The following is a 23,898-nucleotide window of genomic DNA, read 5'->3' as shown; positions in this document are numbered from 1 at the left end:
TCCTACTGAGACCCCATAGCTTCTAGTTTTCAACTGGAAGTGACATCATTGGGGTCTCCAAATAATGCAGAGACAACAGGATTGGCGCCCCTCCATCTGCCTGGTGACTCCCCCATTCCCTGCTTTAGAGGTAAGGGGGGCTAGTAACCCTAATTTGTAGACATGTAATTTTTTATATTCAAGATATACTGTATTCTGGCACCATCTCTTAATTTTTTTGCAACATTGGACTAATATTGCTTCTCTCCAAGAAGAAGAAACTTTATTAAATGACAGGAAGCCTTTCCAAGCTATTTATGAGCAGTTTTCTGTGTCAAGGCTTGATAGTAGAGAACACTAGTAAAACATTAGCTTTGGTTAAGAAGTGAACAGCAGCTCTGAAAGCTACGGGAACTTACAATTCCACAAAAGCTTTGAAAAGTATGGACCACCACAGAGACCTTGCTGGGGCTTTTATTCCCAGTATTGCAGAACATCAGGCTACCAATTCCAGGCAGTAATAAAGCCTGAATTTACAGAGTGTGCATTCCATGCAGTAACCATCAGGATTTCTTTTAAGTTACTGGCTATCTACAATATTAAACTCAAGAGAAAATAGGTGTTAGTAACTTATTAGCAGAGCAAATATCTGTTAATCATTGGCTTTTAAAAAATCACTTACGTTACGATTTGGGACTGGAACCCACTGTGAGAAGAAGAGACCAAACAAAGGAAAAAAGGAGGAAACCAAAAATCAGGATAAAAATACAAAACTAATTCATTACATGGGGTTGACATGCATGAAAACAGCAAGGAGGGATACTGGGTGGGGAGGGAGAGAAAAGAAACCTCAATTGCTTGCTTTCATGGCCCTGCCTTGTGAAACTGTGAAAGGTGGCTTTTCACTGGCAATAGACCATTGCTTAGAAACAAGAAACCCCAAGTTTAGACCCTGCCAGTGAAGTTCCAAATTTAGGGTCTCCATTGTTCTGATCACACTGCTCTGCATCAGTCCACACTTATGAATAGATGCTGCAGCTTTATATACAATCAGATCATTGACCTATTCAGCTCAGCATTGCTTGCTCTGATTGTCAACACTTCTCCAAGGCATTTGGAGATCTTTTAACTAAAGATACTGGGCATTGAACCTGGGACCACCTGAATGAAAGTGCATCTGCAGGTACTGTTCGACAGCAACAGTAGCCAGAAAAAGATGCTTTTCCCTAACTACTGAAGGGTCAGTGAACAGAGAATGAAGAATGGCTGCATGGTGCAGACACAAAAGAAGGCTTCTTTTGGATGTTACATGTAAGCACAACCGAGGAAAAGTGTGCACAAACCTAGGCATTCACCCCTTGCTCTTCCCCTCTCACAATGAGAATTTTGTCTAAATATGGCTACCAGTGACCTCTCTCCATGCTAACTGGGGTTCTAAGCCCATACACCTGCATTTTTCTATCAGGGGTAATCAGAATTTGTGTTAAATTGTGATTCACCAGGCAAAAAGGGAGGGGGGAGGAGCAAGGTACAAGACTTGTACATATTTTTCCTTAACTGCAGTTACATTCAGTGCAGCTGGTTTCCATTCAAAGTGTGTCTGGAGACCAAAGGCCTGAGAGAGAAGGGATTTCTTCTCCCATACAAGGTCCCAGTGCTTACTGATCAACTTACAGGACTTGACTTCTGCTACTGACAGAGCAGAGATTTCTCAGAGCAGAGATTTCTCTTTGGAATTTCCTCCCTGGTGAAGCTTGCCAGGCGTATTCACTATGGGCTTTTAGAAAGCTAGTGAAGATTTACTTTGAAATGTGCTGGGCTTATGTCATTGCTGATTTCACCACCATTTTAACTACTTAGGTTGTTCAAGGTCATTATTATGGTTTTAGTGATCAAAGTTGACAGACTCATGACACAGTGACTGAAAAGAGTGGAATTCCATGGACAGGTAAGCAGAAGGATCTGACCCATAAAAGAAATTGCTGGTGCAGCAGTGAAGGAATCGGTGCCCATGCATCTATGGAGATAAGGAACACAGACACCTGAAAGAGTTCCTTACTTTGGCCCACCACACTCAATGGCTGACACCTTCACCACAGGGAGAGCCTGGGTAGCCACTGGTTCAATGGTAAGAGTGTTCTGCTCCACAGCTGCCTGAACCAGTTCTGACAGCTGCAGCAAAGGAAACAAAAGGCAGGATATTCAGATCAACAAGGCAAGATGACAAATAGGGAGCTATTGTTAAAAGTAACCTTAGTGGAGCAAGGTGGGCGGGGTGATATCAGCAAAACTCTTTTTGAACTTGCCTCATGTTTGGTGAAGTCCAGACAAGGCCCTACATCTTCCTGGTATATCCTCTCAAGAAATGGACATGATTTATCCAAAGATGGAGACTCCTTCCAAGCCTGGAATTCTGTAAACAAGATGGAATCCACCTGCAGTGACAGAGATGCATGGAATGGAAGGCAGAAGAAGAGGACACCAGACAAGACAACAAGTTATTAGTATACAAGAAGTTACCTCAAAATAGACAGTATTCACTGTGCAGCTTATGAGGTTAACAAGCAGACTATGTGTGACAAGTGAACCAGAGTGCCTTAGAATTTTTAAAAACTCCAGACACATAGCAGTAACTACACAAAGATGAAAGAAGCATGCCAAGGAAACACCAAGAAGAGGGCATCTTTCATCAACCATATCACCTTAAACAAGCAAGAGCACCCTTAACCATAAGCCTGTGAAAAGCCAAAGGTTTTGGGACTCTACATGCCACTGGATACAAGCAAGATTAACTCCCTCTATTGTTTACCTACAGAATGAACCCCTAATGAGACACAGAGAGAGAGAGAGAGAGAGCCATAAAGTGAGTGAATCCCACTAGTATTCCAGGAAAAGAAGGAGAACATTTGTCCATTGTGAGCTTAGTTGTTACCCCACTACTGCAGAGAAAATCCAATTCCCATCCTGGCAAGGACCTTCAAAATCCATGGGGGGAGAGACAAATTCAAGAAAAATAATTTCAGTATCTGCTCTGATGCTTTTTGGACCAGAATCAGAAGATTTGGAATCCTGAAGATTATGGAGCATATATGCAACTAAGCATGCTGGGAGAAAAAAGGAGGATGCAAGGAGTCCCTCTTTAAGCAGATAAGACGTTCTTGCTTGCCCTCCTGTAGAGGAACTTCTCTCTGCATTCATTTTCCAGTTTCCAGGAACCTTAGGTCTTCACCAGCAGAACTGTAAAGTTCAGAGGCAAAAGACTCTTTGTGAAAGCTTGGGTTCAGTTCCAAAATCCAGAGGGTACTCCAGTTTCTCTCTGTTCCACTATCCTGCAACCCCAACTATTCCCAGCATGCCCTTCAGGCTTAGGAAATCCCAGAATACCTCAAATATGAGGCACACTGCTGAACAGCAGAAGCAACTGAGCTGTTCCAAGTCTGTGTGGATCTTTAAGGAAGAAGCAGATCCCAAAAGTGCATATTTAGATAATTATTTTTGCTCCTCCCTGCCATTATTATTAAACCCAAATATTTGATAAAGAAAACAGACACAGACATGAGAAGAACATAAGAAGTGAATAAAGATGCCCAACCCCCAAAGAAAAGTCTGAGTGGACAGTATGGAAGCACTATGCTACAGATGCTGCTCACCTGATGCAAGGAGACAACTTCAGAGCCACAATATGGAAAAACAATTAAGAGAAATAAAACAAAAAATGGGTGTTAGTATGAAAAAAAAGAACCCAAACGTGGGAGGTGTAAGAGGCTATTGTGCCCAAACTTTACTGTCTTTCCTCAACCTCAGTACCTTTGTTAACATTTAGGGTGACCCAATGTGAAGCAGAACCAGGCCCCTGGTCTATTATATTTGCAAACAAGGATTTTCAATAAGAGTAGGTTTTCTCATACTTGCATAAGAAGATTTACCTGCCAAAGTGACCATTCCCTCCCCCACCTACTACAGAAGACTGGTCCTCCTATGCATTGGGGTCACCCTACTACTGCCCCAAGTTGAGAGAGATTACCTGCCATGAGGGAGAAGAAGAGAAGGAAGAGTCTGTTGCCAGGGACTGCCAGCCTGGCTCATAAGTGATGTGGATCGCCTTCGCAGGGACGATACAGAGAAGCAGGGAGAGAAGAGTGGGCACCCCAGACTTTAAGGAATGAGACAGTCAGACAGATGGATAGACAGAAAGACAAAGAGAGAAAGCAAAATGATGTGAGAAGGAGAGAAAGACCCTACTCATAAAGGTGCTGAGTGCCCCTCAAGAAACATCAGGCATCCCCAGCATCTAAGGAGATCTTTCCCCAGCATCTAAGGAGATCTTTCAAGTGTTGACCTATGCTTGGATTTAAAGAACCCCAACACACACCCCTAGCAGCCTTTTATTATTGAGCTTGGCCTGGTGCAGCTTGAGAACCTGCCCAGGCTCACACAATCAGTGCAGGTTACTTGATCCCCTGCTTTAATGGAACAAAGAAAGATTCTCAAGACAAAAGACCTTTCCTCGGACCCCTGATCATATCACCCCTGTGGAAAGTATGCAGTAACCAGTACCTTACTACGGTTGCCAAGAGGATTAGCAAAAACTGTCCTATCTCTCTAATAGAGGCTTAGTGTGTGGACATGGGTTGTAGATTTTTAATGGCATAGAGGTAAACCACATCACCCATTAATCCTCTATTAAAAGGGACAGGACATTTTTCTCCAGGCTTAGTAGCAACCCCTATACCTCACCCCAAGCTGTGAAGCTGGCAAATAAAGTGGACGCACCTCTTTGAACTCACTGCTAACTGGCTCCAACGGTGTGCTCTGGCTTGTGGCAGTGACAACAGCGCTGCTGGTGCTTCTGTTGCGTCCGTGCCCTTTCCTGAAGGTTGTTTTTGAAGGGCTTTGGAGCTGGGGGTGCAGCTCCCGGTTTGGAGAGGAAGGAGTGGATGTTATTACCAAAGTCTTCAAGGCTGTCACTTCTGCCTGCAGCATGTCAATCTGGGTGTCAGAATAGAAAGGTTAGGAGTCCAACATTGTCCTCTCTGGTCAGCAAAGGACAAGTTCCTACAAAGGAAGCAGATGTCCTGCCCAAAATCCAGGTAGTATGGGGCCACTGTCTGGTCTTGGGGAATATTTAGTAGTTCACTCAACCCCATTCAACTCCATTAGCTTTTGAAAATTCTAGAGGGGTCACAAAGTGTTTCAAGATGTTTTAGATTCACTATTGTACAGAAACGAAGGACCAGACAAACGTTAAAAAAAAAACCCTTTCCCCCTTCTTTTGAATGACTTGTTTTCAGTTTCCCAACAGAAAAAAAATGGAAAATTTGGGGGCATACTAACAGAAATCCCTTAAAATATTTCCTTTTTAGATGAGTGAAAGGCAAAGTTTTACTGGCTTAAAGTGTTTAGCATAAAAAGTTTTATTCAAAAACCTGCAACATTAGATAATGATAATTCCTATGTGTACTAAAAACATATACAACATTTTAAAGGATGTGTTTATTGTTAAAATGTGAATAATTTTGGCAACAATTTATATGCTATAATGTGTTTGATATTATTAAAGAGCCAGTGATTCCAGCATTACAAAGTTTAATCTGATATCCAAATGGACGGCTAGTCCTATTATGACTTTGTGAGACTGTTTCTATCCAAATACACTTTATTTACTACAAAACTTGTTTTTTTTAATATTTTAAACCTTTATCCTTTTCCTGCCTCTCAGGTAGCTGAAATACATGTTCCAAAGCAGGATGAGGTGCATCTCTTTGCAGCACGCTCTTAGCAGTATTGGGTATATTTGTAGTTTTGCTTACAGAAAACTATTATTTGATTTATACCCAGGCTATTCCGCGAGGAGGGCGGAATATAAATATGATTAAATAAATAAATAAATAAATAAATAGGGGGTTTCCTGCATAGGGGACTGACAAATAATGCAGGTTTCTAGACAAGCTGTGCTGGCTAACTTTGTAGAAGTCAAAGAGTGGTAAAGAAAGTATCCAAACAGTGGGCAAAATTTACTTGGCCCAAAATTAAAGAGAGAATCCATTTTTGACAATTTTAAAACAAACTTTTGTGGTGATATTACACAGGGAAACCAACACATGAAATTTGAGAGAAGCAAAGGTTTTCAGTAATAATAGCAGAAATTCTTTGGCAAGGCAGGGGTGTTAATACATTTCTGGCCAGCTAATCCTTGTTCTTCCCCTCCCCCTTATTTGTCTCACAGTCAGAGCTGGAAAAGCTAAAATGTAAAAATCCCTGGACCATAAATTCAGCATTTCTACTTCATTTGGCTGGATTACCAACTGCATACACTCAAGGCGCCAACTGCATAAAGAGACAGAAAATCTTTGGTGTTTTGCTTTCACCCTGCCAATAGATGGTGCTGCAGCCACAAACAATAGGATCATCTGCCTACATTTCTCAACAACTATCTGTGGGTTCCTTTCAAAAGCCTTTAGGCATTTCTTCTGGGTATTGGTTATAGCAGAGATGCTGGATAAACTGGTTCTACCAACTGCTGAAACTATAACACCTAGTCAATAGTGTCCTCAATGTCCCCCCTTCTTATTCACAGACTGGTTGATCAAGACTTCTACCATCCTGTTCCCTTGTTAATTAGGCCCATAGCTATATGAAGAACAGTTCAACAGTGATCCTTCATAATTTTTAGAGTGGGACTGCACTGCAGCAGCCTGTAGCATCCTCCAATAATCTGCTGCATTGTTCAATGATCTCCATTTTGGCAAACCACCAGAAAAATGCCTTACCTGTTCTCAGCCTTAGAAGAGTTCTGTAAATTTCAGTTAGAATCAAATACCTCTTTTATTGACTTTGCTATGCATTTATTAGAGTCCTTATTTCCTAAAAGCCACTTGGGACATTGATTTAATGAAACATTCATGTACTCTGCAATTCTGTACTTATCCACAAAGCCTCAAAAAAGATTGATTTCCTAATCCCAGGCCTCAGATAGAGGAGTTTGCATCATCTCAAAGGATGATGGATGACCCAAGTTGAATTTGCCTGACTGGAAGCTGTAAGTTCCAATCCCAAAAGGCAGCCCTCCAAGTCCCCCTTTCCTTTCTGTGAGGGGGGTGGGTGGAATAGGGAACAGCCAGTCAAGGAAAAGGCACAGGACCTGGAAAGGTTCAGAGTGGTTCAGTCACAGATAAACCTGAAATTGCATTTTTGTTGTGCTATTTTGGTCTCTCTCTCACACACACAAACACGCAGATACACACACACAATTTATGATGAATATCAACACTTTGTCAATCTATTACATAAACAGAGTTATTTTAAAATAGTACCTAGGAAGAAGCTTTGTACAGTTGGTTTTGTTTTGTTAAGAACTAGACCTAGTTCAATAAGAATGATACCTGCACAATGATATTTAACACCAGGGCTATTCAAAATAAGAAATTATAGGCCAAGGTGTTAGAAATATTGATGTTGTTAGGAAAGCTAAGTGACTTGGGACTCAGATAATGGACTCAGCTATTAGCTGTCTTAAAACCAGACGTACCATTCGTTGGCAATCTACAAGAAGGAACTGTCCCCAGGAAGCAGGAAATACTTGTTGCAGGAAGGTTAACCTATTCCAAACAGTGGAGGCCCCCTGAGACCCCCAGGCTTCCTGCATGGGGTGTTAAAATTTGCTACAATGGGAAAAAATGGCTCTTGTCTCCAGGCTATGGAAGACCATCAAAGCATTAGCAACTGTAGAGAAAACTGGAATTCATTTAGAAATTAGAATGCTACGAAATGCTAAACAAACAAGGGCTGACATTATGCTGTTTCCATGATGTGACTGTGTTAGAGAGTCAGTATGGTGCAGTGGTGTGAGTGAGGACTAGAATCTGGGGGCAGAGGTCCAGGTTCAGATCCCATGCTGTGAAATTCAGTGGGTCAGTCATTCTCTCCTAGTCAAAGCTACCTCAAAAGGTTGTTGTGAAGATAAAATAGAGGAGGAGTGAACAATATATACTGCCCTGAGCTCATTGAAGAAAACGTAATATATTTTTCTAAGATCTTATATGATTTTTATACTGACTACTATATTTATAATTTTTTAGAAGAGAAAGGGACCACATGTAGCTATTCTAAGACAGATAGAACCCACCTTCCCTCGTGCCTCCCTCAGCTGTTTCTCTGATGCTGCTTGTTTGGTGTTTGCTTCCCGAACCATCTTATGTGCTTCCTGTAGCAAAGAGTGAAGAAATATGAAGAATTATGTCAGTAAATAATGCAGTCAGGTATTCAATGTAATGCAATGCACAGCCCCAATCATACTACGTACAGTCATATACAACCATTTTTTAAAAAACAGAGCAAGTCTGATTAAGTCTAAGGCATTTTTTCAATTTTAAAACTTTCACCAATGTGGAAGATCCGAAGTTACCATGCTATATAAGTATCAGCAACATTAAGCTAAGGTGAGCTACAGTCTCTCTACTGTATGTGCTACACACACACACACACACATGCATGCACGCACACACACACAGCAGATCACACAGTAACATCTGTAGAAGATGGACCTTCTTCAGAACCGAGCTGTGCTATCAGGACAATTACAATTCTTGTGGCCCTTGGTTCTATGCCTTTCGGGGGAAATCACTCACTTCAGTGTTCCCCAATTAACAACTGTCTGAACACAGAAAATTATTGTACCAAGGAGGAGGCTAGGCAAGAACTATTCACTCTAACATACTGGTTTTCTCACTGCAGGGAATTTATTCTATGAGTACCCAAACATGCCACCCTCTTACCTACAGTCTGAAGTAGTATAGCTTGTCTCACACATGTAATCTGGCTATTTGTATAAATTTGGTTCTCTGCAGTCAGTTCCAGCACAGCTGGAGAATGAGAAGTGCTCTGTATAGGTGCATGTACATACGTATGCATATATTCACAAACTTCATGTGTATACTGGTCATTTAAAAGAGGTCTTAAATTTGGTTCTGCAAGATTAGTAACATCCTTTGAGGTTCTGATCTCAGATTAAGAATGGGGCAATACCTCAAACAAACTTGCTGTTAACTCTTCCAGTTCCTGTTCCAGCTGTTCTCTCACTTTTGAAAGTCTTTCACATTCTTCATCTTTCAACTTCAACTCCTGCAGAGGGCAAAACATGAGAAACCAAAACTGCATGCATACGGCAAGGACCTCCCCCCATATAACCATAAGGATGTAGAACTCCCCCACAGACACTCTCATGTAAGGAGTTCCCTTATACCAGTTGCCCACCTATGCCAGTATTATCTTAACTAACAAGCAACAATATTTTCAAAGGCCAAAGGTTTTTCACATCCCTGATACTTGGAGATCCTTTTAACAGGAGAAACCAGGGATACAACCTAGAACTCTACCAATGAGCTACAGCCCCATTCCCTACGGCTACTGATTCTCCAGATTCTAAGATTCTCAGAATATATTATGAAAGTGGAGGTGGTAGGAGTCATAATCTGAGCTTCCTGAAACCAAGAAGAAAGTACACCACACAAAAATATGTTCAGCTAGCCGTGTTAATGGGCCTAGAGAATGACCGATCATAACAGGGACTGGAAGCAGACTGAGGGCCAAGCTACGAATTACACAGGTTGGACACTTGTCAGCTTCCCTCAAGTTTTGATGGGAAACGTAGGCATCCTGGTCTTGCAGCTTGGCTCTCTGACTGCTGTCCAATGGACTTTTCAACTGTCACTTGTCCAACATTCTGCCAAGCTGCCTACATTTCCCATCAAAACTTGAGGGAAGCTGGCAAGTGTCCAACCTGTGTCATTCATCACTTGTAGCTTGGCCCTGAGGTACATCTAGATGGGGAAGTAGGAAAGTTAGCTCAGAGCTCACCTCTCTTCTAGTGCATCTCGTAACTCCTTAGGGAGGTCTGTCACACCTTGAAAACTACAGATCTCTTGCCAGCCTATGTTTATGATAGTGTAGTGTAGTGGTTAGAGTGTCAGACTAGGATCTGGGAGATCCAGGTTCAAATCCTCACTTTGTCATGGAATCTTCCTGGGTGAACAATGTAAGCTGCTTTGGGTCTCAGAATGAACTAACTACCAATGTCATGGTCTATTAGGATAAAAGCATAATAAGGCCACTCTTGCAGAATGAGACCAAGGGCCACCTGTCTAATTCAGTCTCAACCCAAGCAGATTCTCTGGGAAAAGACACAAGAAGGGCATCATGGCAGTATACACATACCTACTAGGAAATTTAATATTTTTCCACTTCAGAGACCTTCTTGAGGCAGCTCACAAAATAAAAAGGTGTGTGTGAGAGTATTTTCTGTAGTAGCACCTGACCTTTGGAATGCTGTCCCCCTTGAGGTTCACATGACACCTACTTCAGCTGCAAGGCCAAAATGTATCCTTTTACCTAGATTTTTAATTAGCGGTTCAATCTTTTCAGCTTTAAAATGAACGGCTTCAGGTCTGAGGTCTATTGTATGCTATTTTATGCCCCTGGACTTGTTTTACTAGCTTGTTTTTATATTGTTAATTTATTATTTGAATTGCAAGATGCCTCAAGCAGGATTCTGATGATGCAACATAGAAATCTCTTAAATAAATACATAACTAATACAATAAAATAATAAAACCAACCATAAAATTATCAAGGTAAAAACTAGTACTCTGAATTTTGCCCAGAAGCAAACATTTATGTCCCAGTCATCTGTAAGTCAGAAGTATTCTGCCTCTGAATTTAGAGGTTTCATTTTTGTAATAACTAATAAGTATTAAGGGAACATAGACTTATCTCAATCTTTATTAAGCATCAAACACATGAAAAATAGTTGTATTGATATATCAACCACACTTTTTAAACAAGAAGTAATTAAAGAAATACTCAGAAAGATTAATTATACACATTTGTCATGAGTATAAAATCCAAGACCACGGTCGTTTCCACACATCCTGGCATATCGCTAAATTCATGCAACGAAAGTGCCTTCCTGGCGTGATTCCTGATGTCATCATGCCACAAAAACAGAAATCATGCTAGGAAGGTGCCTTCGTTGCATGAGTATAGTGCTATGCCAGGACGTGTGGAAATGACCCACCAGTTATTAGAGGCATAAAATGCACTTCCAAGTAAACAGCTCACATAAAGCTTATAAACTCATAAAATACTGTGCAATAATATGTTAAAGGAAACTTAAATGCACTAAATACTAAAAGATGGTTTGTATGGCTTGTCTCTCCAGTGGGTTTCTGGTTTCTTCCACACTCAGTGCCTTATTCATTAATAGACATTAGCTTAACAGAGGATAATCAATGCAGATCTCAAAAACTGGAAGGCAACAACATTTCAGTGGCCCCAAAGAGCAGTTTCCTAAGGTATACTCAAAACACTTATTGATGAGCAATTCAGAAGCAGCTCATACAGAATCACGCAGCCATAGGTATGAGAGCACACATGACTCTACTCACAACTTTTGTTGTTCTCACTTTGCAAAAATGTACCTTCTGAGCTCTGCGAAGCTCCTCTTTCAGGAACTCTGACCCCTTCTCACGGATCTCCACAGAGGAACTGCGCAAGCGGGAGACGTTCAGTTGAGCAATGGATTGGTTCTCATCCATACTGACACAGTCCTTGGCAGCAGGCTCTGGCTGCTGCAGCTCCTGTCCTCTGGTGGCTGTTGCAAGTGGCCTCCATTGTCCCACCACTGCCTGCTTTTGGACTTGATGCCTGGTCTCCTCAAACTGGGCCTGGCTGTAGAAAATATCCATCAAACATAGAGAATGTGTTCCCACTTTCTCCACTTGATGCTGCATTCAAGTCCTATAGATTTCTCTACTTGTGTGATTTCATTTCACACCAATTTTAAACACTTGATTTTACAAGATGAGTTCAGAAATGGCCAAGGGCAGAAGTGAGGTGAGGCACACTGTAAGGGTGTACACAACAGGGAAGGAAGACAAATTAGAAAGTTGTGCTGGTCAAAGAAGTTCTTTCCCTTGATGAACCACCATACTGGCTTTCTGAGGTTCCTACCTGTACTGTTTTCAAACCAATCCCAGAAATTAGGAAGGTTGGGAATTTACCCCCGAAAGAAAGAGATGATATATAAGAGTTGTACAGATTAGACAGACAATAAAACATTCTTCTTTTTGTATGTGAGATGCTTTATCAGCAAAAAGAGAAGCTCTTGAAAAACCAAGTATTTCAAGGCTATTCTTCCCCAGCAGCACCACTAGGTGGCTTCCCATCAGGTATTGGTCAGAGCTAGATACATCTAGCTTAAGCATGGTTACTTGTTCATCTGCCCTTCTTCCACCAGTCCCCTCCTCCATGCTTGGCAGGACTGTCTCCACAGCAGAAAGCTGTCACCCCCTTTGATTTGTACAGTGTTACACTACCGTTATGAAAAACTGACCTTCTACTATCATGGAGAAGAAATCACTCCATAAAAATGAGGAAGTCAAATTCCAATCTGGTTTTTAGATTTTATACTATAGATGATACATACGCTGAATACCTGTGTACCTAGCCACAGTGTCACTAGATGCACATGGTTTCTCACAATAGAGATTGTTAGTAAGTCAAATTATTTCTCACCGTATAGATTGTTTCCAGGAGACAGCAGCTGCAAACGACATGTCTATCTTTAAGAACCATACCATAAAAAACACTACTTCCCCCTAAACTGAGAATAGTGCAGCCTAACACTGGAAAACTTTGTATTGGAAGTGTTCTACACATGCACACACAGCTGGACAGGATGGGTGGTTCCTTGGCAGCTTTTCATTGCTTTATTCAGGCAATGTTCCAAATCTGGGAGAGTCTGCAACTCCAAATAGGACTAAAGCATATTAACAAACCCTGGAAGGACAACAAATTGGGTGGAGATACCACTTCCTCCTTTCTAGGGAATATGGGATTCTATCCCAAAATGCTGTGTAGTTAGAAAGGTAAAAAGAGGACGTCTAAGTCTAAGCTGCAGAAAGGGAGACCAATGCAAGCCAAGCAGAAGTGAATCACTGGACAATATTCAGTATTACTTAGTCCATTGTCTGGGATAAATATCTCAGCTGTCCAACAAGCAGGACAGTAGTGGCCCAAGTGGGCTTCAGATGCACTTACCTGCATGTTTATTGACCTCAGTGAATAAATATGCATTGAATTGGACTGCATGAAGTTATCCCAACAGGATGGGTGCTCAAAGATCACAAGCAGTGTATGGAAGAAAGGTTGCACAGTGACTGGCAGCAGCAGCACTGACTGACAGTATGCATTCCAGAACTGGGAAGGATCTCTGCCCTTTCCTTGTATTCCTCATTGTAGTGGGGGGAAATTTAAAGCAAAAGCCCTTTGATACCTGAATTGTAAAACTGTTACTGCTATGTCAGCTCCAATTGCTTGCAAATTCTCACAAAAAGCAATTGTATCTGCAGCTGTACCACCACACACAGTCAAATCCAAGGAAAATTTTATTCACTGAGAACAGTAAGGCTTCATATATCTGAATGCTCCTCCATACAAAAAGAAAACAAGAATATCAAGTGTAGTACCTTTATGAAGACTAGAATATTAAACGTTATACCCTTGACATGCTAGTTTTCTGTATGAAACGACTTTTTTTTTAATATGGAGGAAAATTCAGACCTATGGCTCCTACTGACAGTCAGTGGTACAATTCCAATTTACCATCCCACCACCCTGTTTGAGAGACCTTGCTATACAACTTCAGCAGAGCTTTAGAAAGAATGGACTAGATGGAAGAAAAAATAGCTTACCACAAACATGCAGAAAAATATGGGTGAGAAAGTAGAAGAGACAGAATGAGAAAGGCCCAAATAGCTCTGAAAGTTGCACGAGCTGATAAACAGCTAACCTGAAGCCTACTTTCTAAGAAAAAAATACAGAACATGTGCAGTACAGAGATGGGGAAAGGGGAAAAAACAGAGGCATGTGATTAACACATGCCTTTGCCTGATTTGTGAGCAGAAGATAAAAAGGTTGTCAAAATACAAAAATAAGTTTCAAGTGAGGGAAGCAAACTTTGGACATGCAAAGCCTGACCTTGCTTCTATCAACTCCTGAAAGAACACACTGATTCCTTTCTGGGTGTGTATTTTATGCATAAATAACAATAACAATCCTTTGTCTGAATGAAGAAAACAAAAAATGAGCTATGAACCAAAGAGGCAGAGATGGAATACTGAACTTGGCTAGAGAGATCTGAAATGAAATTCCATCCTGAAGGACAGCTTCTCTCTGCCTCAGATTTCGAAGTACAGAAGAGGCATAACCGTGGTCTCTCTCACATGATGTATGCAAAGGCTTTAAAGCTCTTTGTTAAGAGAGATGCATAAATAATTAACAGCAATACACTTATTGCTAAGGAAATATTTAGCAGCAGGGGGAGAGGAGAAGTCCCTCAGGAAAGAGAACCGGAGAGCAAGAAGAGGGAATGGCTGTGATCCAGAGAAGCATTTGTACAGTTAAGCTGCAGTGATACCTATAGGATGTAAGCCATTCATTAAGTAACTATAAGAAAGCTCAGGCTTTACTTTACTTTCAGTGGAATCCTATGAAGAGCTACTCCAGTCTAAGGCTATTGATTTCAACGGGTTAAGACTGGAGTAACTCTTCATAGGATTGCACTGTTAACTTTACTAACCAAAGAGCAGTTTCTTTAAAAGAGGCATGGTGTGGACAAGAATAGTACAAAGCACAAAAAATGTTATTATGTATATCTGGAGTGTGATATATACCTTCCCCTCTCCCTCACACACACACTCAAACAGCAAGCAGCAGAGCATCTCTTTGATTTAGCTTCGGATTCAGATTCACATGGTCTGTTTTTTTTTAAGACGTTCAAAAGATCATCAGCCTCAGTTCCCTGAAACAGATGATTAAGCAGTAAATAAATACCTGAGAGGACAAGTGGCAGGTTTGGGAGATATGAACTGAACTGCACTGTAGGGAGACAAATAACCATTAGGAGGAGGACAAAAAAGGAGGAGGAGGAGGAGGAAGATTATTATGGCCATTGGTTGTTGTGGGTTTTCCGGGCTGTATTGCCGTGGTCTTGGCATTGTAGTTCCATTGTAGGAACTACAATGCCAAGACCACGGCAATACAGCCCAGAAAACCCACAACAACCATCGTTCTCCGGCCGTGAAAGCCTTCGACAATACATATTATGGCCATTGTTGCTCTACAAATCTAACTTCAATTCCAAATAAAATAGCATCAAGACAGCCAAAGAAAATGAGTGGAAACTTACCAAATCACACCAAAAAGTTTACTTTGCAGCATGCAGCTTATTAGCAAATGAGAGGGAGATCACTACATCTAACATACAGATGAATATTAGCCCTAAACATCAATATCTTGGCACTCAGTCAAATATAATAGGAGCAATCCCCAGACCTACAGCAGACTCATGCTGTCTTTTCCCTACAGGCCCCTCACCTTTCCAGAGCATATTCCTACTATCCTCTTCACTGCAGTTAATGGATCACATTGATAGCACCATTAACCACAGAAAGCTATCCAGGCATGCTCATACACATACAAACCTCAATAAGGATTCGTTGCCATGTTAAGAACACTTGTTAAGCAGGCAACCATACATTAGATACCAAATATTAATCCACATGACTCACATAGGTATTGTCTTTGCTGATTCCACTTTGGGGTGGAATAATTCTGCAGTCACTCCATTGGTTACTCATCTGTTAACGGGTTCAGTTCAAGGTACTGGTGATCACCTACAAAGCCCTTCATGGCCTTGGACCCACATACTGCTTCTCCTGCTATGTTCCCCCAGAACAGCTTCACTTACCTGAGCAAAGCCTTCTGAAGGTGCCATCCTGCAAATGGGTAAAGTTAGTAATGGCCCATATGTGTGCATTCTCTGTTGTGGCCTCTCCTTCTGGGATGGCCTGCCTAAGGTCAGGAAGGCTCCCACACTTACACCATTCTGCAGCAGGTGCAAAAGGCATACATTCAGGAAGCCATTTTTACAAAGCGGTTAGAACTGTAGCAGAATGGGACAGTCCAGGAGGACAGTTTTATAATGGAAGAGGATTGTAGTCTATAATAGTAAGTAGGTGTTACCTTGCCTTTAACACATTCTCTTCTGTCTTTGCAACTTCACTTGCTGCATTGTCTACATCATATCTTGCTTTAGGCAATTTGCATTGTGTTTTAATTCTATACTATTGAATTGTTCATTGGATACCTTATGCCGCATTAGAATATTGTGGGGAGGTTTGTAAACTGCCTTGAGTCTCAGCAAGAAAAGTGGGGTATAAATAAATAATTTAGACATCATTAACAACATCTAGCAAAAATAAATATAACCTGAGGGAAAAAGAACGTCTTCCTCATGGGTGCGGATGACACCCAGCTTTATCTGCTGATGGAAGGCCAGTAAGATACCACCCCAGACAATCTGGCCAGGGTTTTGGAGGCCATGACTGGATGGTTAAAGCAGAGCAGACTGAAATTAAATCCAATGAAGACAGAGGTCCTGTATTTGGGTCATGGGCTGTCGGGTATGGGGACACGGCTCTCATCCCTCAATCGGGTGCCACTTGTGCCTGTTTCATTGGTAAGGAGTCTGGGTGTGGTCTTGGATGCCTCCTTATTGATGGAGGCCTAAGGTCACGGCAGTTGCCAGATCGGCGTTTTACTATCTTTATCAGTTCAGGCAGCTTACCCCCTACTGTTCACCCTGTGGCCTAGCAACAGTGATCCATGCAATGGTCACCTCCAGGTTAGACTACTGTAACTCACTTTATGCTTGGCTGCCCTTAAGCTGAGTCCAGAACGCAGCAGTGCATCTTTTGACCAGGACTCCATTGCAGTCACATGTGACACCTGTTCTGCCCAGCTGCACTGGCTCCCAGTGGAGTTCCGAATCAGGTTCAAGGTTTTGGTTCTGACCTTTAAAGTCCTTAGCAGACTGGGACCAGCATACTTGTGGAACCACCTCTCACCCTATATTCCCTGGAGAGCACTCCATTTCACAGGAAAACATCTACTGGTGGTCCCTGGCCCCAAGGAGGTTCATCTTGCCTTGACCAGGGCCCAGGCCTTTTCAGCCCTGGTCCCAACCTGGTGGAACTCTCTGTCTGACACAACCTGGGCCCTGCAGAATTTATCATCATTCCACCGGGCCTGCAAGACAGAGATGTTCTGTCAGGCCTTTAGTGTTTGAGGTGAGTGGGCTTCCTCCCCGGAAGGGTTGCCAGGCTCCCTCAACCTCCTGGCAGGGGACAGGGGCCTGGCACTTACTTTGGGGCGAGAGGGATGAGTGTGCGCAGAGCACGCACACGCGCCCCCACAGGCGCAATGGCATCACTTCAGGAGAGACATCATCGTGCGGCCCCTGGGCAGGCCCATTTTCAGGCACTGCAGAGCAATCCTGCACTCTGCAGCGCCGGAAACAGACCGTTCTGCCACAGATCGGGCCCATTTTTGTGGCGCTGCAGAGCACAGGAACATTCCTGCACTCTGCAGCGCCTCAAAATGAGCCCAATCCGTGGCAGAACGGGCTCGCTTTGGGCGCTGCAGAGCGCAGTAGCATTCCTGCGCACCTCAAAACGGGCCCAATCCGCACCGAAACAGGCCCATTTGGGGGCACCCCAGCACACAGGAGCACTCCTGTGCTCTGCAGCTGCTGAAAACGGGCCCAGTTTGCCATGGATCGGGCCCGTTTTGAGTGTTGCAAAGCGCAGGAGCGCTCCTGCACTGCACAGCAGCCCCGATCCAGGCCAAAACGGGCCCAGTCCCGACAGCTGCGGCACACGGGAGTGCGCCGTGCCGCAGGGGAGCACACAAGGAAGGTGCGCCCCCCCACTGCTCAGGTAAGTGGGGGCGGGGTGTGGGGAGCGGGGGTGGAGGATCCCCCGCCCCCACCGGGGGTCTGGGATCCCTACTCCCCGGCCTCCTACCTGGAGGGGAGTACCCCCTCCTGGCTTGTTTTTATTTGTTGTTTACCATCGGCCACCATGGGCCCAAATGACTACATGCAGAATTGTGCAATATGCGCTGCTGAGGGTAAGCTGTGCAACTGCTCTTTTAATGCTACAGTTTTAATTGTCCATATTGTCTATATTGTATATTGTATGTGTTTTAACTGGATGTGATCTGCTCTGAGCCTGAGGGCCACAATTGACATGATGATGATGATGATGATGATGATGATGATGATGATGATGATGATGATGATGATGATGTCGACGACGACGACCAGAAAGATATGTGGTACCCTGTTCTTACTCTGCTCTCTCCCAGTTAATGTGTGCGGAGGGGGGTGCTGAGGCAGATAGAAAGAGTGGAATACCAAAGGCCACTTTGTGAGTTTGTAGTGAAAGTGAGATTACATATGATACATCAACTCTTTGAGACCACGAAGGGTCTAGCTATGTTTAGGAATGCACTATAAGATTCTCTCAAGCTAGCAATACTTGGATCCTTTTGCAAAGCTGGAGGGGCTGTGATTCAGTGGCAGAATATCTGCTTTGCATACAGAAGGTCCCAGATTGAATCCTGGGAATCTGCAGCTCAAAGGAACAGGCAGCAGGTGACAAGAAAGACTGCAACTTGAGGCCATGGAGAGCCACTGCCAGTCAGAGCAGGCAATAGTGGCTTTGATAGACCAATGATCTGATTCAGTAGAAGGCAGCTTTATGTAAGGGAGAAGCATTAGTCTGGGTGGTCACAGGACCATCCGTTAGCAATACTCTTTCCTCCAGTCCTGTGGCCTTAAAAACTAGAAATGTTTATTTTTATTTAAGCTTTTATGGACTAGTTCCCCAAAACTTACACTGGAATAAAAATATTAACCTTTAGGGCACCACGGAATTCCCAATTGTATTTGCTGATAAACATGGATACTCCTTTGGCATTTGATGACTTTTTTGTAAAACCCATTTGATAAATTAAGTGGTAGAAACTACAAGAAATCTCCATATAAGGAAGTTTAGCTGTTTCTAATAACAACTGGAGTGGCAAATGGATAGACTTCCTCTTCTCTTATTTCCCTCCCACCTTTTTTTCATCTCCAAGTTGATGCATTCCTACATAACAGTCTTCCATCTTGCTCTCACCTTTGGCTAACTCATCTTCAAAAGCACAACTTGATCTAAGAATCTGGGACAAAAACAGCTGACCACTGCCAATAAGCCCATTTGTACTCTCTCTCTCTCTGCAAACTAAACAAAATTGGAAACTGTTGAAACCATCAGCCAAAGAAAGAAGGAAATCAGGGACGAATGGCCAAGAAACAAACATCTCGTTTGCCAGGAAGAATAAAAGCTAATATCACTGAGGAAGACTAATCCAAACATAGAGAGAAGTCAGATATTTGGACAGCATGTTTTAGATCAGGCATAAAGAGAGTATTAAACTGTACACATCTGGAGTCATTGGAAGAGCATTTAGAGCTGAATTCAAAGACCCAGTTTTCATGAGGTGGCAACATTTGTGTCTGTGAGGCAGGAACGGGCCCACATAACAGTTTGTCCAGACCCCCCAATCACTGTACATAGAAAATTAGCATTTCTGGAGGATGACCAGGCTAGAACTCCATGACCTGCCAATTTTCGTCATGAAGAATATCCCCTCTCCTCCCCTTTTCTATGGAGGCATATTCTGTCCATCAGTTGGTGAGACCTTGCATGAAATGATACACCCCAGACACACTTTGTGAGAACTAGGACAAAGAATCATCATAGTCTCCTAAACAAGGGAAGTAGTGGTTCTTTTGGTTGGGTAGCAAACACACCTTGCACATTATAACTTCCCATTCATCTCTTGGTTGCTTGAATGACTTTGATGACAGGGATCAGAAGTCTAATTGTGATCACCCAAGGCATTATAAAAAGAACTCTTCCCTTCCTCGTTTGATTAATGTCTTTGATAAAAGGGTGGAGGAAAATAGCAAACATATCACTTTGTAAGACAGGAACATTCAGACAGGAAAAAATTATCAGACCAAGTGTAACTGAGGATAAAATGTCCTAAACTTTATGCTGGTTTATAAATCCAATAGTTTGGTTCAACACCCAATCCGAAGTGAGTAAAGAAAACCCTCGATACAGATCAGAACAACAAGACACTAAAAGCATTATTAGGAAGCTCTGTGTTTCAACAGGAAATACAGGAAAGTTAACTGCATCTCAGTTTAGAAAAGTATGAGACAAATGCTACAGTTTCTGTAGTCCAGATATTTCTCTACTGACTTCAGTCCTCCACTAGTTCGAATTCTGATCAACAATTAGGATCCTTTGAAATATAATTGACAGAATTGAATGTTTGGCCAATATTGGGAGGATAGTGTATTCTAACCAGAAACTGGAAACTAAATATGATTCCCAAAGCCAAGGATCAGTAGATGTAAGTTTGGGAGTCTTTCCATTCCAGCATCCTAACATATACAGAAAACCTGGAAAAGAATGGGATCTGGTAAGGTTTGCAGAGTATCATTAAATAGCATACAGTCATATTCTAGATCAGACCTTTGATATTTTATCAATTTTGTGTGTTTTTGTCAAAATGTAAGTTTTTATGAAACGATGGACATTTTAGCTGAAAACTAAAATTAAAAAAAAACTCAAGATGTTTATATAGGAAAATGTAGAATGAGTAAGACAAAATTGGTCCCTGTGGAAATAAGGCATGTTTATACCAAATACCACAAAGGAAAGTTAACTAACTTGCCAATGGTTCATCCCCTCCCCTGGAAGAGTAAACTTTTATTGGTTGTTGTGGGTTTTCCGGGTTGTATTGCCGTGGTCTTGGCATTGTAGTTCCTGATGTTTCGCCAGGAGCTGTGGCTGGCATCTTCAGAGATGTAGCACCAAAAGACAGAGATCTCTCAGCATAAAGAGATCTCTGTCTTTTGGTGCTACACCTCTGAAGATGCCAGCCACAGCTGCTGGCGAAACGTCAGGAACTACAATGCCAAGACCACAGCAATACAGCCCGGAAAACCCACAACAACCATCGTTCTCCGGCCGTGAAAGCCTTCGACAATACATTAAACTTTTATTGTTTTACAAATTTACTTATGGCCCAGTTATACGTTTGAGAAATTCAAGAACTCTTATTGCCCAAATAATGGCTTGGATCCAATGGAAGTTTATGGAAATGGAAGGATTTCCATCGGTGGAGTGGGATTTTCTGTTTCACACACATGCACACACACCTCTCTGCCGTGCAAAATACTGCCCCCAGAACACACAAAGAACTTTGAGCTGCAGCTAGAGAAGGTAGACAAGAAATTCATGCTGTATGACTAAATTCTTCTCCCCAAGGAAGCATTCCTTTGGATCCAAGCCAATAAATTCAGAGGATGAAGCTTGCTTTATTTTTATTTTCTGGCTGGACCTAGGAAGGACCAGGTATTGTAGGGACCAGTTAGGTAGCCACTTTAGGAGGGTTAATTGTTTTCTGCCATCTCTATTATGTGTTCATTTTGCCCTGCTTGTTGTAAATGTATCCCATTAAACTGTTTCTCCCAAGTGTTTTTTTCCCCACCTGTTTAGCAATTGTATCTATTTAACACTGCCTTACTTTCTCAAGCTTGACCAGGATCCTGGCAATGCCCTCGTCAGTAGAAGGGCATTGTTAGGAAGGGTGAAGGGAATGGTGGGGTGCTCTTAAGCCATCCCTAGTTGAACTCCCAGTCCAGAGTGGTGGCAGCCATAAGGCCCTTGCCTGCCTCAGGGCTGAAGGGAGCAGGAGGAAGAGATAGGGTTCCCAGGTGCCTGCCATTGGCAGGCAAACTCCCAGGGATTTGCCCCCTTCTCCACCAATCACCCAGTGATCAGTGGTAGGGAGCAAGCTCCTTGAGCTTCCCCCCCACCAGCAGGCACCTCAGGAGCGTGTACTGTGCGCGTGCTCCCAACCAGCACAGCAACGTCACTTCCAGAAGTGATGCCACCACACCGCCAGCAGGAGTGTTCCTGCGCTTTGTTTGGGCCCAATTGGGCTCCAAATGGGCCGAATTGGCCCCGTGTGGAGCGCAGGAGAACTTGTGCAGCTGGTGTGGGGATGTTCCTTCCGGAAGTGCTGTCATCATGCTGGGTCTGGGGCACGCATGCACTTCTCACGCATGCAAAAGAAGACCTCATGCTCCACACAAGGTAAGTGCCAGGGACTCCACCCTCCTGACGGGAGGTGATGGGTACCTGGCAACCCCTGGAAGAGGGGTGTGGAGGAGGGACTAAAGGACCCATAGAGGAATACCCATGGTAGACAAGCTCCCCATGACCCCTCTTACCAGTGACAGGTACAGAACCAAAACAAGTACATCAGATTTCATTCTTCAATCGCATATGGCAAAGATCCTGTAGGGAGTTGATTCCTAATTAAGGGCTCAAGTTGCCAAGACTGACTGCCACTCCCTGTTCTGTATATCATGATTTTGAGGTTGTTATCCATCCTGAGCCCGCTTGCGGGGAGGGCGGAATACAAATATGATATAAATTAAATAAATAAATAAATAAGAAACTTCAGGCACAATAGTAAGTGATCCAAACTAGGCAAGGAAATGCTTAAAGCTAATTTAGCCTTGAAACCTATACCTGCTATCTTTCCTAGACACAAAAGCACAGCCAGCATGATCACTTACTCAAAAAGAAATTAGAATGGCAACATAGTAACTGTCTTAAACTAGCTTAAGAGTCATTCAGCAACAGCTTTCTGCACAGCACTGCCAGCTGAGCAAAGTAGCTGAGGGCTAGGGCAAGCTTGGGAATATACAGCTCATGCTGAAAGCCTCCCTTCTATCTCAACAGCAATTTGACTGTCTTTCATACATACATCCATTCTTGCAAATGGAAATCAGGTGATGCATTGCAAATATACAGAGGATGGACTTTTCTTAGCAACTGGTCTGTCTGACCAGTGTTGCAAAAGTAGAAAACAGGCAGCATCTTTCAAGTTAAGGGGCAAAATCTAAGTTTTTACACAAGGGTTACAAAGAACACTAAGAATTCTATTATTATCATTGTGGTGTTGAATATTTAACCTTAGTTCCATTAATTTGTTTACACCATAAACACAGAAGTGTGACTTCCACAGGGAAATAGAAGCTTTTTATGCAATTAGGAGCAGCCCTAGTGATAATGTGAAGAAATGCCCAGTAAAGAAAACAAGCCCACTGGTTCAGAGGGTGAGTCAGTAGAATCAGCGATCCAATCCTCAATGAATACCACGGAACTCGGCACTGGTAGTACTACCACCACTTCTTCCAAACTTGTCCTAGCTCAGAAGCTGGGGAAACAAGCCTCTAACTTTACCTGACATTAGCTGACAGTCAGCTCTACTGAGTCTTCACAGAAGTTACAAAGGTTGCTGGACCAAACCAATCTGAGCACTGGTTTAGGCTGAAGCCAAGGATCAAAGAAACATTACACAATTACAGAGAATATTTTATCATAAATGTAAACAAAAAAGTTTTAACTAGACCTAACACTATTTACATCAGGCAGAGTCTCTTGTCATTTTAAGACATGATGGTAACCTGTAGGTGTCACTCAGCATTCTTAGTCAGTATCGGAAGTTTCTAGGTCCAAGGCATCAAGTCAAAGTTCTAATCTGAAAATGAGAAAGTACCCATAACTAAAGCAGGCCAAGAGGGACTTGAAAAGATCCCAATGAAAGACAGCATGGGAACGACCAAAGCAAACACTGACTTTCTCAAATTATTTCCAATTGCCTAGATCTCACTAACCCTGCAATTGCATGCGAGCAGTTAGCCAAGCCCACACAGCATTACCATGAGCACCTTCCCTTGCAAACTGCAGATGGGTCACATAAGCTTAATTGGTTGGAATGCTTAGCAGCAGCAGCAGCACATGTACTGCAAGCTATGGATTCACTCTCACAATGGCAGTGCTTATCCACAATTCATACAGACTCCAGCCAAGCCGGCCTATTTCT

At 42.7% G+C, this 23,898-nt stretch overlaps 1 protein-coding gene across 3 annotated transcripts in view; it reads right to left on the bottom strand.

Annotated features, from left to right (window-relative positions):
- The window catches only part of LOC129324702 (guanine nucleotide exchange factor for Rab-3A-like), a 40,565-nt gene that overhangs the window by 8,992 nt on the left and 7,675 nt on the right, over positions 1 to 23,898 (bottom strand). Inside the window, exons 2-8 of one of the 3 annotated variants that reach the window (XR_008596554.1) lie at positions 11,454 to 11,703; positions 9,004 to 9,099; positions 8,105 to 8,182; positions 4,753 to 4,968; positions 2,286 to 2,414; positions 2,039 to 2,151; positions 399 to 685 (exon numbers count right to left, since the gene is read on the bottom strand). Coding sequence is in view for 2 of the 3 variants with exons in the window: in XM_054972074.1 (XP_054828049.1) it covers positions 662 to 685; positions 2,039 to 2,151; positions 2,286 to 2,414; positions 4,753 to 4,968; positions 8,105 to 8,182; positions 9,004 to 9,099; positions 11,454 to 11,703 (906 nt within the window). In the remaining variant the exon portion in view is untranslated. The remainder of the gene's footprint in view (positions 1 to 398; positions 686 to 2,038; positions 2,152 to 2,285; positions 2,415 to 4,752; positions 4,969 to 8,104; positions 8,183 to 9,003; positions 9,100 to 11,453; positions 11,704 to 23,898) is intronic. The other 2 variants (XM_054972074.1, XM_054972075.1) reach the window with 2 other exon arrangements.

The sequence above is a fragment of the Eublepharis macularius genome, chromosome 2, assembly GCF_028583425.1.
Source record: "Eublepharis macularius isolate TG4126 chromosome 2, MPM_Emac_v1.0, whole genome shotgun sequence".
Lineage (NCBI taxonomy): Eukaryota > Metazoa > Chordata > Lepidosauria > Squamata > Eublepharidae > Eublepharis > Eublepharis macularius.
Note: the sequence above shows the minus strand (reverse complement) of the source record. Positions and strands in the feature narration are given on the sequence as shown.